This window comes from Ornithodoros turicata, unplaced genomic scaffold (genome assembly GCF_037126465.1).
Source record: "Ornithodoros turicata isolate Travis unplaced genomic scaffold, ASM3712646v1 Chromosome25, whole genome shotgun sequence".
NCBI lineage: Eukaryota > Metazoa > Arthropoda > Arachnida > Ixodida > Argasidae > Ornithodoros > Ornithodoros turicata.
Genome location: NW_026999346.1, coordinates 1,884,355 through 1,903,147, shown reverse-complemented (window position 1 = coordinate 1,903,147; position 18,793 = coordinate 1,884,355). Strand labels below are relative to the sequence as shown.

Genomic DNA, 18,793 nt, shown 5'->3' with positions numbered 1-18,793 from the left:
GTCAACATCACTTTAGAGGTTTTTATGCATATCATTTGCCTCTTCACCCAGCCCTATTGCTTGGTGATGAGGCAATAATCCCTTTTAAAAGGGTTTTTCAGTTTTTAACAGACATTGGAATTTTAAACGTTCTGTAGTTTTATATTGGCAGTATCAGACATCGTCATATTTTATCTCACTGGTTGTATTTAATTTTATGTAATCATATTACTGTCAACGTTTTGGCGCATTATGACCTTTGTTGTCGATGCGCCAGTAAAACTGGAATCATCATCATCTTCAAACTTCGCTCTGGAGGAGAGACTGCTGGCACAGATGCGACACGTAAGTCCATCCGGCGGGTAGATGACTGTATGGTCCTCCATCTTAAACGGTGTCCTAGTGAAGGGCAGGAGCGTAGGCAGCCCAGCAACTTAGCTGGGTCACCGAAACGAGCAATAAAGACCAAAGTCTGCACTCCAGCCACGGCTTACGCCGTGGGCGGTCCGTTTGCCGGCTGCTGCTAGCCGCTGCCCGGGGGGCGCCGCGAGGAGGCCGGACCGCCCGTGGTTCAGTGCAAAAGAAACGTCACGTATCAGGGCACTCTAATTTCGCACAGCACAAGACCGGATACACCCCCCCCCCATTCTCCCCTGCCGTTACCCCATACTTTGTGAGTTTGTGCCTCAGACGCACCATCTTAATGTGGGAGAAAAGTGTCGAATGACTAGAATGGCGTTGATTTGGCTACCGAAAGAACACAGTATTTTCCCCTGTCGTTACCCCATACTTTGTGAGTTTGTGCCTCAGTGCACGATCCTATAATGTGTGAGAAAAGCGTCGAATGAGTAGAATGGTGTTTATTTGGCTAAAACTAACTTGTACCCGCAAGCGGGTTGAAACCAAGTCGGGGATCTGCAGCCTCACCGCGCGGAGCGCAGTGAGCTAGTTGGCCTTAGACCCAGACTTGGGGTTAAGACCGGTAAGAACATATTAAGAATACAGATAAGAACTCGCCCAACAAATGGCTAAAACGAGTGGAGCGTAATTCGCCTCGATTTAAAACTCAAAAACACAAAGCAGGAGTCCCGATCAACTATAGGAAAACCACGGGAACTCCTCTCCACTTCCCTATGGCAAAATCAGAGGGGGGAAAAGCCAGCAAGGTAGTATTTGCTACTGGACAAGGGTTAAAGAATACTCAGAGGGTGTATTTGCTACATAATGTTCAAAGAAGGTGTATTTACTACTCAGAAGGTGTATTTGCTACATAATGTTCAAAGAAGGTGTATTTGCTACTAGATGTTCAAGAATGTGTAATTGGTGCAAGATGTTCAAGAATATGAATGGGGCAAACGAGCAAAACAAAGCGCTCGTAATGCCAACGGAAAGATCTCAAGTGTAATAATACACAGTGCGCTAAAGATCCAATAAGACCCCAGAGAAGATCTAGGAGCACCACCAAGAAGATCAAAAGAAGGTGTATCTGCTACAGGATGTTCAAGAAGGTATATTTGCTACAAATGGTCAAGAATATTAATGAAGCAACCGAGCACAACAAACTCTAGGACTGCTGACGCAAGATCTTAAAGTGTATTAATACACTAAGCGTTAAAGATCTAGCAAAACCCATAAGAAAATTTGGCAACACCACAAGAAGATCCAACAACACCACACAGAAGCGATGGCTGCCCCAGTAATACCTTACGTACAAACCGACTCAGGCAGATCAAACTACCCACCAGGGCCCTGGCCGCCAACCACGCCACATCTGATCTCGAAAGCCCAAACTCCTCACATAGCTTTCGCATGGATGGACAAACCAGACCTCTGGCTCCAAGGACCGCCCCGACCACTCTGAATGCTCTACCTCGAAAAAGCTGAGCCAGACAAGCATGCTTTTCAGATTTTTCCTTTGCCTTCTTCTCGAGATTGGCCACGGAAGAGTCCCACGCGATTGCCACATCCACCACGACTACCTCATGCCCCCTATCCAGTACAAGGTCTGGCTTGAGCCGAGCACCACCAACAGTGAAGACTTTCTCCGCAGTAACAGTAGTACCCGGAGAGTACTTAACAACAAGTATTTGCAACTGCTTGGCAATAAAGTTGTGGCTCTCGACTCTGGGGCCATGCACTCGTTCGCAGTACTGGAGGATGTGGCAAGGCGTCTCCTCGGCCTCGCGACAGTGATGACACAGTCTGGCCGTGGGGTCCTTGGCGTGTTTGTTGAAAAGAGAACGTGTTGGAAAAACATCCGCTCTGAGCCGCAAGGCCTTGATTTTATCGCCTTCTTTAATAAACTGGCAGTCTGGGTGCAGCCATCGATTCCAGGGAGATCCTTCTCATAAGCAAAGAGATCCCTCTTGGCGTAACTACCTTTTTTGTCACGGAACCACTTCCTCTTGCTTTCATTCAGGGCCAGTTGCAACTCCCTACCGTGCACTATACCGTCAGGAACACCCAGCACTGTGGACAGTCTCGAGGCGTAGCCTCCGAGCACCTCGTTGAAAATTTCATCAACAAACACGTTGCCGAGGCGCCGCAGCCTACCCAAAGACTTCAACTGGACTGCTGGAGCTGTCCACAGTACTGGCAAAAGCCCCATACCACTACTCCTGTAAGGCAGCCAGAGCAGGACGTTAGGAAAAGATCCTGGTAGATCTAGACCTGTGCCACTTGTCGACTTTTTGTGACTGAGAAAGAACAGCGAGGGAGTTGGAAAGGAGGTATAACTGGCGTGATACTACCAGTTCTTTGTAGCATTTTATTCTCTGAAGCGGCTTTAACGACGCCTTCATCAACAACCGGGCAACAGAGTCACTGTATTTGTCCTCCAGTAGAGGACCCTTACTGACAGACAAGGAGACCCCGAGATACTTCACAACACCTCCTCTTCCCAAAGAATCCATGCGTGCTCCTGCAATTTCCACAGGTGGTGCACCGTAGTCGAACCAGCCGGTTTCGCTGTTCCATCGCCAACCGAAATACTGTGTTTTCCGAGGATTTAACGTGAGACCAACTGACGTCATGTACGTCTCAACCATCTGCAGCAGTCGTGTTAGAGAAGAATGGTTCTCGGAAAACACCAGCAAATCGTCAGCGAAGGCCATGGAGGCAGCCGAGGCCGCTCCAGCGTGATAACCAAACTCGGACTTGTTCAATTGGGCAAGAAGAGGGTCTAACACACAGTTGAAAAGAAAGGGTGACAAGGGGTCTCCTTGCTTTATACCTTGCCGTACAGCGACTCTGGCGCCGTCTGTTCTGCCGTTCAAGTGAAATGTGGTGGTATTGCCAGTATACAGTTCCTTATCCAGCTCCTGGAATAGTCGTGGCACGGCCTTGCCCTGAAGGGCTGAAAAGATGGAATTGTGACTCAAGGAATCAAAAGCTTTCCTAACGTCCAAGCTCGCCACATACAGGGGCTTATGTGTTCTTTTGGAGTGCAACATGATGCCCTGAAGAAGCAGAAGATTGGAGCTCGTGCTCCGGTCACTCTCAAACCCACTTTGCAAATCGTGAAAACGATTCTCAGCCGAAAGGAGGGACAATAAGATTTTGGAAAACAACCTAAGGACCAAGGGTGAGATCGTAATAGGCCTGAAATCGGAAGCCGATTCAGGCCTTGGCACCTTAGGGATAAAGATGGTTCTGGAATGTTTGAGCTCAGGTGGAACGACCACGAATTTCATGAAATTATTAAGCACAGCAGCGAGGACAACCACGGGAACCAGCTTCAACAGCTCAACAGTCGGAGTGACTGTTGAGCTGTTGAAGCGGGTTCCCGTGGTTGTCTGGACCAGGGAAAGTGCCATTCTTAAAGGAGCTCAAAGCCTCTCCCACTTCTGAGTCGGCAACAGGGCCGCAATACGCTTTAACCTTACTTCTAGACGAAGACACCGAGACACCGGTTTTGGAAGGAGAAGGGAAGAGTGGGTCATAAGTGGAGTGAACATCAGCCAACGTGACAGGGGAACTCACCCCCTCAGCTTGCAACTGGTGGACAAGGACCTTCGGTCCCATCCTGTAAAGACGCTGATGTTCACGGTACTTCTCTCTTCTTCTCGCTGCCTTCGTACTAGGCTGGGCTGTTTTAGTTGGCATAGTGCGTTGGTGTTTTGGATTGGGAAAGGCATTGAAAGCTCGGTAAATTCTTTCCAAATCAGTGTATTGCAGTGGTCCAGACAGAACCCTTTCAGCAAGGTCCCGCGGCAGTCCCGCCCTCTCAAGATCCTCCACACTGAGCTCAGTGACTTCGCCTTCTGACCTCATACTACTCTCAGACAAACATTGCTCTTGATTCAAAGATTCCTGCATTTCTTTGTAACGCACTGACCGTGCAGCCGCCAGTATTTGTGTGTACTTTGCTGTGCTTACCCCTGATGCTCATAAGTGAGCGGGTGGGGTAACGTTTCGACAGTTCAAGTTTAATAAATGGATGTTTTCCCAAATCTAGCTCAAGCACAGCAAGAAGATGCATTTCTGCCTTGGTCCAACGACCATAAGACATAGCAGGCCTCTCCGGCTCCGCCGCACCCGGAACGGCCAGCACCGCCCCGTGCGGACCCGACTCATCAACTTCGCAGTCCCCAGAACCGTCAGAATGTAAAGACTGTGAGTATTGAGGCTCGATGTTACGTCTCTGCCATTCGATCGGTTCAGAGACCAATCCTCGAGCTGTTTCGGCAAAGAGAGGAGGGGGCAATACCCCTGTCCGCCAGCAATTGAGCCAACTCTGACTCGCTCGTTGTCATAGGGGTGTCAGGCTCGCCAGCCACTACCACAAGGGAAGGACCGACTTCCGGCATAGCCGGACTTAGAATAACCTGCCCCGAAATACTCGATGCCTCCCCGAGGGGAGAACACCTCTCGTCGCTTGATGATGGAGCCGGCTTCGCCGGACTTAAGACACTTTGCTCCTTGATACTGCCACCCCCATCAGGAGAGCATGGAAGAACTTCTGGACTGGAACTGGGGACTGCAGCCGTCGACTCGCAAGACCCACCCGACGCGGCGCAAGCCGCCCCGGACGCGCCCGAGCCAGAGGGGTCTGCCTGGGATCTCAGCTTTCTTTTGCATTTAGTGTGATGTGATGATATGGTTTTACTTGAGTTGGAAGTTTTGTTCAAGCAAACACCACGCTTCCAGATGAGCCTTGTGTTGTGTGTAAGAAGGTAATGGCTGTCAAGTTTGGGTCGTGACGACACAGGAAGGTCACACAGGTGACATAAAAGACTGACTTGTGGTGGATAGATGGTAACCCATTCGTGGGTCGCCATCCTCAAATAAAAGACAAAACGCTCGCACTCAACGGAGCAGGTGTAGGCCCCCTGTGCTATGAACAGGGAGACCCAAAAGAAAAGAAAACTGAGGTTTCACCTGCGCCAGGCCAAAGGCCTGCGCTCCCCACTTGGCCGGCTATGCAAAGAGCAGAGCCGTTACCACCCGGCACCACGAGGAGGTGGGGGAGCACTTGTGACACACCGTACAGAACACTTCGCAAGAACACAGAAAAGAAGCAGCGAAAAAGGTGTGCCACGCCGGGCCTTTATGGGCCTGGCGTGGCACATGCGTCGAATGGCGTTTATTTGGCTAAAAACTAAAATGTCCCCGAAGGGTAAAAGAGCGCCCAGCCTAAAAGGTCAGGCCCGACCTTTTCAGGCCAGCGATGATCTGCCATTGGGCCCCAGTGGTCTCCCCTTAGCTGTGCTGAAGTGGAAATTGAAATAAAAGAGGGTAAAACTGTCCCAAGCTTAAAAACTGCAGGCTAAAAACTATAGCGTACCAGAGGAACTTTTTAGATCTTCTTGTTAAAACGTGACAAGCAGATGAGGCTGCCGACGAGTGCCTTGGCCGCCAACCAGCCCATATCACTCTTGGAAAGGCCCAAGGTCTGTGAGGTCCTTCTAGTGCTGCCGCACGTCCCACCACGCGCCCCGAAGCATAAGCCAGCCACTGTAACCCTCTTATCAGGGAAAGAGACTGTTAAGACAGAGTACTTTGCCACTTTTCCCTGATTAACTAGTTCGAGGGCGGTGGGGGACGCATCCCACGCAACTGCTACATCCACGATTAGAACCTCCTCTCCTTTGGACACGATGATGTCTGGTTTCAGACGTGTTCCATCCACGGCAGTCAGAAAATTGTGTCGCTCAATCCGGGGCAAGTTAATTCTGTCGCATTCCTGGAGAATATGATAGGCTGTCTCCACCTTGTCTTTGCAGAATCGACATTGCACTGCCCCGGGATTGGTAGACTGTTTGTTGGAGAGTGCCCTTGTTGGATATAAGTTCGACCGCAATCGGAGAAAGAACACAGTATTTTCCCCTGCCGTTACTCCATACTTTGTGAGTTTGTGCCTCAGATGCACGATCCTAATGTGGGAGAAAAGTGTCGAATGACTTGAATGGCGTTTATTTGGCTACCGAAAGAACACAGTATTTTCCCCTGCCGTTACCCCATACTTTGTCAGGTTGTGCCTCAGACGCACCATCCTAATGTGGGAGAAAAGTGTGGAATGACTAGAATGGCGTTTATTTGGCTACCGAAATAACACAGTATTTTCCCCTGCCATTACGGCATACTTTGTGAGTTTATGCCTCAGTGCGCGATCCTATAATGTGGGAGAAAAGCGTCGAATGACTAGAATGGCGTTTATTTGGCTAAAACTAAACTGTCCCCGAACGGGGTAAAAGACTGGGCCAAGCCCGGCAATGCATGAAACACGAACCCTCCCGGCCGCGTTGTGTTGACACCATCCGCCGCTCTTGCGACCCTGGTTGATATAAAGAATAAAAACAATACAACCGAACAGCCCTACAAGCTAAAACTTCCAAACAGGGAGACAGGAAGACTCAATGAATTAAACTTTACGAATAAATCGGGACAAACAAATCACACTACCTAATCGCTGCGGGGTCGTCGGCGTGCTTGTTAAACAAGGCTCTGCACGGGTAGGGCCTTAATCTTGTCACCTTCTTTGAGATGCCTTGACGCGGAACTTAGCCAGTGGCTCGCCAGCGGGTCACTTTCGTAAGCAAAGATGGATTTATTGTAGTATCTTCCCTTCATATCCACCATCCAACGACCGTGGGCTTCCTGAAGCAGTCTGTCGAGTTCTTTAGCGTTGGTTACACCCGTGGGTACGGAGAGCTTTCGGCAGAGGGAGTCAATATGAGTCACCAAGACTTCGTTCCCGATGGAATCCACGAAGGAGCTTCCCAATCGCTGAAGGCGGGCCAATGCTTTAATCTGAACAGATACCGCCGTAAAAGCTAGTTGCAGCATACCCAATCCGCCTCTTCTGTTCGGCAGCCAGAGATGGGAAGTTGGAAAGCTCCCTGGTACTTGGAGGAACTTCTTAGCATCCTTGACGTGCATCGCATCTAGCTTCTGAATTTGACCCAGGACGTTTATAGAATTTGCCACAGTATAAAGCCGCCGTTGAACGATGAGCTCTTTGTAGCAGTGGAGCCTCTGAAAGGGCTTGAGGGCAGCCTTATCGATAGTGTCCTTGATATCCCGGATCTTGGCGTCGTCGAGAGAAGGTGCCTTGTGGATTAAGCCCCAGGTACTTAGAGGGCTCCTCTCTGGTTAGAGGCCTAACCACCTCGCCGCAGACGATTATGGGTCTAACATCGTACCGAAACCAGTCCCTCTGGCTGGACCAGGTCCAGCCAAAGTACTGTGCCTTCCTTGGGTTGACCTCGAGTTGGACCTGTCTGAAGTAGCCCTCGGCCATCTTTATTAATTCCTACAGAGCCGCATGGTTGTCGGAAAAGATGATCACATCATCGGCGAACGCCATCGCGGCAGCTGTCCCCTGAAAAGCCTGGAAACCAAGGCCGGAGGTCTTCAGGAGATGGAGAAGCGGGTCCATTATGCAGTTGAACATAAAGGGAGATAAAGGATCCCCCTGCTTTACTCCTCTCCTGAGGGATATTCTTTTGCCGTCGGACTTCCCCTCCAGCCAGAAGGCCTGTGATGCATCTTAGCGTATTTCATCACGCCCTGGAGAAGGAGGAGATTGCTCGAGGTGCTTTTATCCACCTGGAACCCACTCTGAAGCTCGTGGAATGAAGTGGACGGGGTGAGTCTCTGTAGCAGAATCTTGCTGTACAAACGCAGCAGCTGGGACGACACAGTAATAGGGCGGTAGTCACCTGGGCCGGTTGGCTTTGAACGCATGGGGACGAAAACCGTTCGAGATTCCTTGATGTCGGCCGGCACACATTTGTGTCTCAAAAAGTTCGTGAGCACTGCCGCCAAGACGTCAGATGGAACGCGTTTAAGGCCCTGCACCGTAATTCCATCAGGGCCGGGGGCGGCACGCTGCTTCGATGCTGCCAAACATCGTTCCACTTCGTCGGCCTCAATCGGCGAAAAGGGGACAAGCATCGGTCCGTCGATTGCGGGAACCCGGACCTCCTTGGACGAGGGAGAGGAGAAAACCATGTCGTATTCGTCGTGTAGGTCTGATGTCGTCCCCTGGTAGCCGCCAGCTTCTGCCATGAGTTCGTGACATAGGACCTTAGGCCCTTTAGCATAAAGCCTTTGGTGTTGCTTGAATCTGGCTCTCCGACGTTCGTTTCTTGCCTTGGGCTGCCTCATATCGTTGCGTGGAGGCCTCTTTCCACTCGTCCTTGCCCGCTCCACCCCGAAAGTCTTGTAGATACCGTCGATATCATGCCCCTGTAAAGGGCCACTCATAATCCTCTCCATCAAGTTCTCGGAGAGCAGGCCACAGACCGGAGCTGCTCCCTGTGTTATCGATGTGGCAGGCGCAGTAAGCATATCTTCGGGCGTAAGGGCCGCTATGCGGCGCTCCTCTTGCTCGCGTAAACCTCGCAGCAGCAGCTTGTACCTGTTGGAATGCCGCATCATCCTGATGCTCTGGAGGGAACGGTGAGGGTATCTCGTGTGCAGTTCCTGATTCATAAAGGGGTGAGACCCCAGGCCGATCTCAGCTGGAGCCATGAGCGTTAATTCGGCTTCCGTCCATCGCCCGTATGAAATCACCCCCGGGCCGCCCCCGCCCGCCCCGACTCGGACGGAATCGGACAAACCCGGCCCCGGGGCCGAGCCTCTCATATTTTTTTCGGGAGGTCGGTCCTCTGTGCCTGCATGACGAATGTTCATAACGCAGGGACTAGCCTGCGAGACCCACTGTGGCCCATCCCACTGAGGAGTGAGGTCCTCTTGCGCCAGCAAGGACGCCAAATCAGATATGCTAGGTGAAGATGGCACAGGACCTGTCGTAGCAAAGACCATCCCTTCGTCGATCATGGGCCATACAACCTCTTGGGCCGCCCCAGTGATCGGCTCAGCCCCCGTGTCGGGCAAATCCGACCCCGCCCCGATCGCAGGCCGACGAAAGCCGCCCGACGGCGACCCCGTCCGGTCAGTAGTCTGGTTAACATGGTCAACACTTTCAGGTATCTCGTGGCTAAATTGAGGATTTTCAGATACTTCGGTCGCTGACTCTTGCACTGCAGACCTCGGTGAAGGATCTTGCCTCTGCTGACCTGATGTCTCATCCTGTTCTTGTACCGGGATAGTCGGTCTCTGCCTTCTGCGGCATTTGGAGTAGTGCGAGGACATACTCTTTGCAGAGTAGAGGATCTTCTCCTGGCATTTGTCGCATCGCCATCTTATCCTTGTAGCGTGTTCACTGACGTTGTGCCTCTCAAGCTTCTCTCGCGATGTCAAGCGAGTCTGGCATTCTCCACAGACTAATTCTGACGATGGGAATTAAACTTCTCGGACTTCCATTTGACTTGTAATCTCCTTGTCTGGCCAGGTAAGAGCGTTGCCCGTCCAGGTTACGACGTGGATGGCTTAAAAACTTCGATCACGGGGTTCTTTCACTCCCACCACGGCTTATGCCGTGGGCAGTCCGTTAGCAGGCTGCTGCTGCCGTTGCCCAGGGGGTGCCACGAGAAGGCCGGACCGCCCGTGACTCAGGGTACACCCAAAAACCTCTATTCGAGAGCACCAATAAATCGCACAGCAACGCAATCGAATAATACCTGAGTCACGCCCCCCATTTGAAAGAACACAGTATTTTCCCCTGCCGTTACCACATACTTTGTGAGTTTGTGCCTCAGATGCACGATCCTAATGTGGGAGAAAAGTGTCGAATGACTAGAGTGGCTTTTATTTGACTACCGAAAGAACACAGTATTTTCCCCTGCCGTTACCCCATACTTTGTGAGTTTGTGCCTCAGTGCACGATCCTATAATGTGGGAGAAAAGCGTCGAATGACTAGAATGGCGTTTATTTGGCTAAAAACTGCAATGTCCCCAAAAGTGGGGTTAAAAACTGGACCAAGCTTGGAGTTGAGTGCTGTACGTGCGCAAGTACAAGTACGAGCGCCGCACGGTTTGTGGCACCCAGACGCCGGTCTTAGGAGCCCAGGTGTAAAATAAAGTAAAAGAGGGATAAAACTACATAAAACCAAACTGTCCCGTACTAAAACACTGGGAAAACCGCGTATGGATAAAACCTACATCCTGCTGAGAAGACCTCACACCATCTTAACGAATCGACTGAGACAGATTAAACTGCCGATGAGGGCCTTTGCCGCCAGCCAGGCCACATCTGCAGTTGTAAAACCGAGTTCTCTGCAAACCCTTCTAGTTGATGGACAGGTGAGACCGCGCGCCCCGAACACCATTCCTGTTATACTGACGTCCTTGCCAGGGAAGCATTCGCGGAGGGGCTCGTACTTAGCAGCCTTTTCCAGTACCTTCTTTTCGGGACTGGCTACACTCCCGTCCCGGGCGACAGCGAGGTCAACAATAGTGACCCGCTCCTGTTCTTGCACAACAATATCGGGCTTTAACCTAGCCCCCTGGGCGATGTAAACCCTCTCCTGGGCTATTTGGGCTTGTGGGCTGTACTTCCCTACGAGACGAGCAACCTGATCACACAGGAAATTATGACGCTCAACGCGCGGGCCGTGTACTCGTTCGCAAAATTGCAGGATGTGAGCTGGGGTTTCATTGGCCTCCTTGCAATGATGGCAGAGCCTTTCGCGGGGGTCACTAGCGTGTTTATTATAGAGCGCACGACAGGGATAAATTCCTGTACGTAGACGCAACCCCTTAATCCGGTCTCCATCCTTGAGAAGACGCGAATCGGAGTGAAGCCACCGGTTAGAAAGTGGATCGTTCTCATGAGCAAAGTTAGACTTGTTCTTGTAGTTATTCTTGGCCAAGTGAAACCAGGTGGCATGAGCGGTTTGTATAACTCTGTTCAGGACACGGGAAGCCGAAATTCCAACGGGAATGCCGATATAGCCACAGAGTGTTTCCATATGAACGCCGAGGACGGTGTTGAAAATCACATCCACAAAAGGGTTGCCAAACCTCTGGAGCCGCGCCAAGGACTTAATTTGGACCTGGGTGGCAACAAATGCAAGTTGAATCACGCCAAGTCCCCCCTTCTTTGTGGGCATCCATATATGTGAGGTCGAGAAAGATCCCGGGAGGTGCAACATGTCTTTGGCTTGGCGCATATTCACCTTGTCAGTCTTTTAGGCGTGTCCAATGCCTCCCAGAGAGTTGGCTAGTGTGTAAAGCTTCCTTTGGACCACCAGCTCCTTGAAGCATCGGAGGCGCTGGAACGGTTTTAGAGCAGCCTTTCTTATGACCTCCATCACTTCTTCTGCCTTTTCATCCACCATAGAAGGGCCTCTGTGAACGTGCAGACGCAGGCCGAGGTATTTAATGGGCGTGTCTCGCTTCACTGGGAGAATGGCTGAGCCGGCAACACGAATGGGGGCAACGTCGTAATCAAACCATCCACGATCGCTGGACCAGGTCCAAACGAAGTACTGAGCCTTAGTCCTAAGAGTCCTAATGGACTGGCAAACCAGCTCGAACCACTGGAACCAACCAACTTGAACCAAGGACCGCCCCGACCGCTCTACATTTCCTACCCGGAAACATCTCAGCCAGACATGAATATTTAGCTGACTTTTCGCTGGCCTTCTTCTCAAGATTTTGAACAGAAGAATCCCATGCAATAGCCACATCCACCACAACCACTTCATGCCCCCTGTCTAAAACAAGGTCTGGTTTGAGTTGGGCGCCAGCAAACGAGTAGACCTTCTCCGGAAACAATGGTAGCTGGGGAATACTTGGAGACAAGTCTCTGAAATTGAGTAGCAATAAAGTTGTGGCGCTCGACTCTGGGGCCCGGCGTCGGAAACTTGGCGCCCCCATCGCCCGGCAGCAGCTGCAGTAGCCCCCTCCTGCACCAACGGTTGGGTCGCCGCAGGAGGGAGACCCCCACGTATAGCTGTGCGTGCCTTTCCCGTGTCTGGGGAAAAGGGGAGCCTGGCGGTTGAGTGGACCCGGAGGTTGTTTCGGACCCTTCGGGGCCCCTCCGGGAAAGCAATACACCGCTTTGGCCCCTGCTTCGCATGGTCGGGTGGTCCTGGAAGGCCCGGCCAGGATTATTCAGCTAGTCGCCATCTCCCTTTTCATTACTTTTTCTTCCTTGGTCTCCTTCCTTCTCTCCTTTTCCTCCTTTCACCTTCTTTGGCGGCAAGGGTCAACCTTGGGCAGTCTTTCATTCTCCAGAAGCTGCACTAGGGTATAGTGCAGGGGAAGTGTTAACGTGCAGACCGTACGTTCCCCTGGTTGGGCTCGGTGGTGGGCGGCACCCCACTGCACTGAATTACATACATATCTTTATGGATTCAGCCAGCACAAAAAATCATGATCGACCCTTGAAAAGGGGTCGCACCGATAGAGTTAGACTTGATGTCGTAGGTTTAAACCCGGAACCCGGTTCCCCAAAGTACTTGTGATAAAATCTGACAATGAATCCAAACCCCTTGCGAAAGTATCACCATTTCTAATAGCAAAGGAACTTGAGAAACTGCTAGGCAAGTCTTACAATGCTAAAAAGCTAAACACTGGGGATCTTCAGGTTGAAGTCCACACAAAACAACAGAGTACCGCACTCCAAGCAGTGAAACAGGTTGGTGACATCAAAGTTACAGTCACAACACACCGCACCTTAAACATAGTGAAAGGCGTGATCTCCGAGGATGAACTCCTTTCTTGTTCTGAAGTAGAGATCGAGGAAGGATTGAAGGATCAACGATCAAATGTACGACCATTCATTCCAAACCCCAGACCATGCTTTAAATGCCAACGTTTCGGCCATAGCTCCCATATGTGTCGTGGACAACAAGTTTGTCCAAAGTGTGCCGGTAATGACCACCCACCGGAGTCGTGTAGCAACGAATTTCACTGTGTAAATTGTCAAAGCGGCCATCCAACATATTCGAGGTCATGCCCACGCTGGAAAGACGAAAAAGATATACTTTCTCAGTACAGCAAGAACTTCCTGCTCGTGAAGCAACAATGCGAAAGACACCAATCAAAGGTGGGGAGAGGCATTCGTATAACCAGCCTCTTACAATGGTGGAACTCCTGCGAGCACTGTCTTCAGTAAAAATCAGTGCTCCTGGATCAGACCGTATCACATATTCCATGCTTATGCACCTGTCAGACCCCGCAGGGGCGTCTGCTCTTGCAGGCGTTTGGTGGGTTGCGACACCACGGACCCGAGCACAAGTGGTTTGGAGCCACTCACGTGACGGCTGTGCGTGGCTTAGCCGTAACCGGGGAAAAGGAGGTCCTGGTGGCTGAGCCAATGCTGAGGTTTTGGACCGTTATGGCCCCTCAGTGGAGGCAACACTCCACTTTGGCTCCCGCTTCTCGCAGACGGTACCCTCGGAGTGACCCGACCGGGGGAAATCAGTCAGTTGCCTTTTCCTAACTTCCTCAATTCTTTTACTTTTCTGTCACCTTTGCCTGTCCTAAATTCTACCTTTTCCTGATTTCCGCTCATTCCAGGCAGCGAGGGTTAACCTTGTGCATCGAATCACCCTTGGTTACGCTGCATAGGGTTAGCAGCGGTGTACGGCTAACGTGTCAACCATTTATCACGTTCCCTCGTTGGGCTCGGTGGTGGGCGGCCGGCGCCACTGCCGAAACAATCGGCAATCATATGGGTTCCAAGAAAATTCAAGCTTCTGATCGTCCTCCTAAACGTGGACGCACCGAAGAAATCTCTGTAGGGCTTGTCAAACCCCAACACTCATTCCCGAAGTTTCTTGTGATACACTCTGAAAACACACAAACCACTGTGGGCAGCATATCCCCTTTCATTGTTGGTAAAGTACTGAGCAATGCTGTAGGCCCAAAATACAAAGCAAGGAAATTGTCCTCTGGAGACCTGTTGGTCGAAGTACAGGACATTATCCAAAGTACAAACCTCTTAAAAGTGACCACCATCATGGACATTCCGGTAACAGTCACAGCTCACCGCTTCCTGAACACTACTCGAGGCGTAATATCCTCAAACGAACTGTTAAACATATCTGACAATGATATTCTTGAAGGGTTCCAGGACCAGAATGTAACATCTGTACGCAGAATCATGATCCGTCGAGATGGAAATGAAATCCCCACCAAGCACCTTGTTCTAAGTTTTGAGTCAACTGTTCTTCCGGAAACACTGATAGCCGGTTATATCGTATGTAGAGTGCGACCACACATACCAAATCCGAGACGATGTTTCCACTGCCAGCGTTTCGGACACAGTTCACAGGTATGCCGTGGGAAGCTGACATGTGCGAAATGTTCCGAATCAGATCACAGTAATGACACCTGCGAAAACCAGAAAGTACAATGTATCAATTGTAAAGGAGAACACCCAGCATACTCACGCTCTTGCCCGCAGTGGAAACTTGAGAAGGAGATTGTAACACTGAAAATCAAAGAGAACATTTCTTTCCCTGAAGCTCGAAGAAGGGTATCCTTCTTCAAGAGTACCCCTTATGCTCAGGCTGTGCGCCAGGGGGCAACAGCAGGCCTGAGTACACCACCCACAGTGATTCCCCGAGAGTCCAGTGGGACACCAGTTGCCCCCCAGGCGCGGACATGTTCCGCGCCAGCCAGAGAATCACAGCGACCAGGAAACCCGCCTGATCGATCCCCCTTTGGTTGTGTGCCAACGGAGGAGGCTATGGAGACAACTCCCAGCACGTCTGGACACACAGGCACACAACATAACTCTAACAAAGCTTTGACACCGAAAGAACCACGACAAATACCTGAAAAAGGAAGGAAACCACGAATTACAGGACCCAAAAAAGACAGTTCAACATAACATGCAAAACAGAACCTTCAGATTTAAACTTCTCTTACTTTCATGTATGATGACTGTTTCCATTCTACAGTGAAACTGTCGTGGTGCCATACATAACTATGATGATATCTGCTACTTATTAGACAGACATCGACCGCATTTGTTCTCCTTGCAGGAAACAATGCTGAGTAAAAGACAAACAACACTGTTCAAACATTACACAACCTTCCGCAAGGACAGGGACAACAACGCTGGAGGAGGTGTAGCTATAATAGCGAACTCTGGTGTAATCGTCAAAGAGGTAAAACTAAACACTCCCCTAGAAGCTGTAGCTGTTAGGGCGCAGCTCAAGACCCTAACCACTGTTGTATCCCTGTACATGGCACCAAATAGCCATCCTACATTTTGTGATCTTGTCAATTTAGTCAAACAGCTGCCAAAACCGTTCCTTATATTGGGAGATCTTAATGCTCACCACCAACTCTGGGGCAGTGAGCGAACAGATGGACGTGGGAAATTAATCGAACAACTTTTAGACACCACAGACATTTCTTTCTTGAATGATGGTAGTCCAACGTATTACAGCTCAACACACAGGAACTTTTCTTGTATTGATCTATCACTTGCATCTCCAGGGCTGTCGCTAGACTATACCTGGAATGCCATCCAAAATCCGTATGGCAGCGATCACTTTCCGGTTCTTCTGGAGACGACAGTGAGTCCTCCAACTCTACAGGTACGTCCTCCACGATGGAAGCTGTCAGAGGCGAACTGGCCAGCCTTCAGAGAGCATGCCATAATCAATCGTGAAATGACAAAACACTTACCGGTAGACCAAGAAAACCATACTATCACAAAGGTTATCCTCGACGCAGCTATGACAGCCATCCCACAAACCAGTGGGACGGTAAGACAACGGCCAAAGCCTTGGTGGAATGAGGAATGTCGTAAAACGAGGCAGGCTCAGAACAAGGCGTGGAACGTTTTCAAACGCTATCCAACACTGGGCAATCTGGTATCATTCAAAAGGGCAAAAGCGAAAGCTAGATACACTAGAAAGCAAGCTAGGAAATCTTCATGGCAGAAGTATGTCACAAGTATAAACAGCCAGACTCCTGCAAAAGTTGTTTGGGAGAAAATACGAAAAATGCATGGTGAAAATCGGGCTTTCACTGTTCCACTTCTTAGGGCAAATAATTCGTGGAGCACTTCACTAAAAGATCAAGCAGATCTTTTGGGTAAACACTTTTCTGAAGTGTCAACCCAGGAGAATTTTTTTTGAACTGGTACCAGTTGAACTGTGTTATCGAACAGGGACCAGTTCAACCGGCCCCAGATCAACTGGTACCAGTTGGGACAACTGGTCCCTGTTCGATAACACAGTTCACCCAGTCCCAGTTGCAACCGGTCCCAGTTGAGACTGGGACCGGTGAGAAACCAGTTGGGCCAACTGGTACCAGTTGAGACTGGGACCGGCCAGAAACCAGTTGGGCCAACTGGTACCAGTTGATCGAACTGGTCCCTGTTCGATAACACAGCTCACCCAGTCCCAGTTGAACTGGTCCAGTTGCAACTGGGACTGGGTGAACTGTGTTATCGAACAGGGACCAGTTCGATCAACTGGTACCAGTTGGCCCAACTGGTTTCTGGCCGGTCCCAGTCTCAACTTGTCCCAGTTGGACCAACTGGTTTCTAACCGGTCACAGTCTCGACTGGAACTGGTTGCAAACCTCATTGTTGAGCTGGGACCGGTTGAAGTGGCTTCACTTAGAGCGGCCTGTTCGGACATAGGTTAGCTTGTATGTAACCGGTGCCCCTTTGCAGAATCGCTGTAGATCCAAAGAACTGCAATGCAAAATTGCATTTTATTTGTAGTCAAACATTACACATATTCTAATGTACATGTAGCGTAACTATAACGTAATTAAATTATAGCAGTAGATGAACTACAGAGTTACATGGAATAGATAATACTTCATGGTTGGTTGCTCCCTTGCTTGACTGCCTTGTGGACATCTTGAACCATTCAACAAAGTATTTTAGATGTTCTTAATAGCACACGATGCATCGATATTTTCCTTTGAGCCCCAGCAGCCAGCAGCTAAGGTTTCTGGAAAGTTGAAAAGGCACAAGTGAATATGCACTCAATTGCAACATGTAACTGTGGTGTGTGCCTGGACAATCACTCAATCTGAGCAGTCGTGGCCCCGGAAAGTACGCGAATCTCTCAACATTTCCGTTGTGCAGTAGTTGGACCTTTCAACTAAGAGATTCGCCGGCTTTCGGGGGAATGAGTACTACTCTGCGCACTACGCTAGTTCGACAACATCCGTGATGCGAAGGATCTAAAACACGAGAATGAACGAAAAAAAAAGCAAAAACAAAAACATGAATGAAAAAAGTTGCTGGTAACGTTAACATAAACCGGATGTTACTCGTAAAACGTGAAAGGTGTCACGAATGTGACGCAGAACAAAGAGAAGCGGTTGTAGGGGAAGTAATATTTCTAAATGGTGCACAAGGGAAAAGCACTTAAGTATATAGTACTCACGATATAAAGCTGTCTCCACAGTTGTAGTCGAGCTGTAATCCTATAACACCCACCCGCCCGGCCCCTAGCGCTCATTGTATTGTCGCACTGTCGTAACTTGCAGAAAAATCCTTTAGATTATAAAACCAACGCCTGTGTCACACATCACGCTAAGAACATACCGGGCAATAATCGCTGTACAAGCATGCTGCTAAGCAAGCGACCGCTGCACAGTAAACGCATGATTCATCGCGGGAGCAGGAACGCATAAAATACAACTATAAGAGTTCAAAAATAACTTTCGTTAACACTAACGAACTTTACCAAAAATTGAAATATGATTATTTCTACTAATCAAGTTACTTTTTGATCGTTTTTATAACTTCATCTTGCAATCTTCATATTAACCTGTCCTGGCACTGAAACCGAAACTTCCCCCAAATATGTAGACTGGTCCAGTTCGAACTGGCACCACCTCACTTCCAGTTGCTACCAGTCCAGCTTGAACTGGTACCAGTTCACTTTCCAGTTGCCGCCATCCCAGCTTAAACTGGTTGCACACAGTGCCCACTTGCCACCAGCCCAGCTTGAACTGGTACCAGTTCACTTTCCAGTTGCCGCCAGCCCAGCTTGAACTGGTACCTGTTTACTTCCCAATCGCTACCAGTCCAGTTTGAACTGGTACCACAAAGTGCCCAGTTGCCACCAGCCCAGCTTGAACTGGTACCAGTTTACTTTCCAGCTGCCACCAGTTTGGTACCAGTTGGTTCCAGTTCACCACCAGTTGGTGCGAACTGGGAACGAGCTGGTACCAGTTGACTTCCCAGCTGAAATTTTCGCCTGGGAAGTTCTGCTGGGTACTCAGACAATTTGATAAGGCACAAAGAAAAATCCGAGCGAAAGAAACTCTTAGCGTCCAAGGATAGGGCTGAATACAACTGCGAGTTCACGATGCACGAATTGGAAACTGTGCTATCCAGTTGTAAACACATGGCAGTAGGCCCAGATAGTATCCATTACAGTATGATACAAAATCTTCCCAGTTCCTCCCTTCAGTCATTGCTTGGTTTCTTTAACAGAATTTGGAAGGAGGGCATAATACCCAAAGATTG

The 18,793-nt window shown here is 49.8% G+C and overlaps 1 protein-coding gene across 1 annotated transcript; it reads right to left on the bottom strand.

The window, feature by feature from the left end:
* Positions 1-6,912: 6,912 nt before the first annotated feature.
* LOC135373462 (uncharacterized) lies at positions 6,913-7,720 on the bottom strand. The gene is made up of 2 exons (XM_064606659.1): positions 7,586-7,720; positions 6,913-7,530 (listed from the first exon to the last, which is right to left on the bottom strand). Exons 1-2 carry the CDS (start codon positions 7,718-7,720, stop codon positions 6,913-6,915), a joined length of 753 nt encoding a protein of 250 aa, XP_064462729.1.
* Positions 7,721-18,793: the final 11,073 nt, after the last annotated feature.

What these genes read in the sequence shown, in the direction of transcription:
- LOC135373462 (XM_064606659.1), bottom strand. Translation starts at nt 7,720, where the DNA reads ATGGCCGAGGGCTACTTCAGACAGGTCCAACTCGAGGTCAACCCAAGG. An exon ending in TAATCGTCTGCGGCGAGGTG is followed by an intron (nt 7,531 to 7,585) that starts GTTAGGCCTCTA and finishes TTAATCCACAAG; the next exon opens with GCACCTTCTCTCGACGACGC.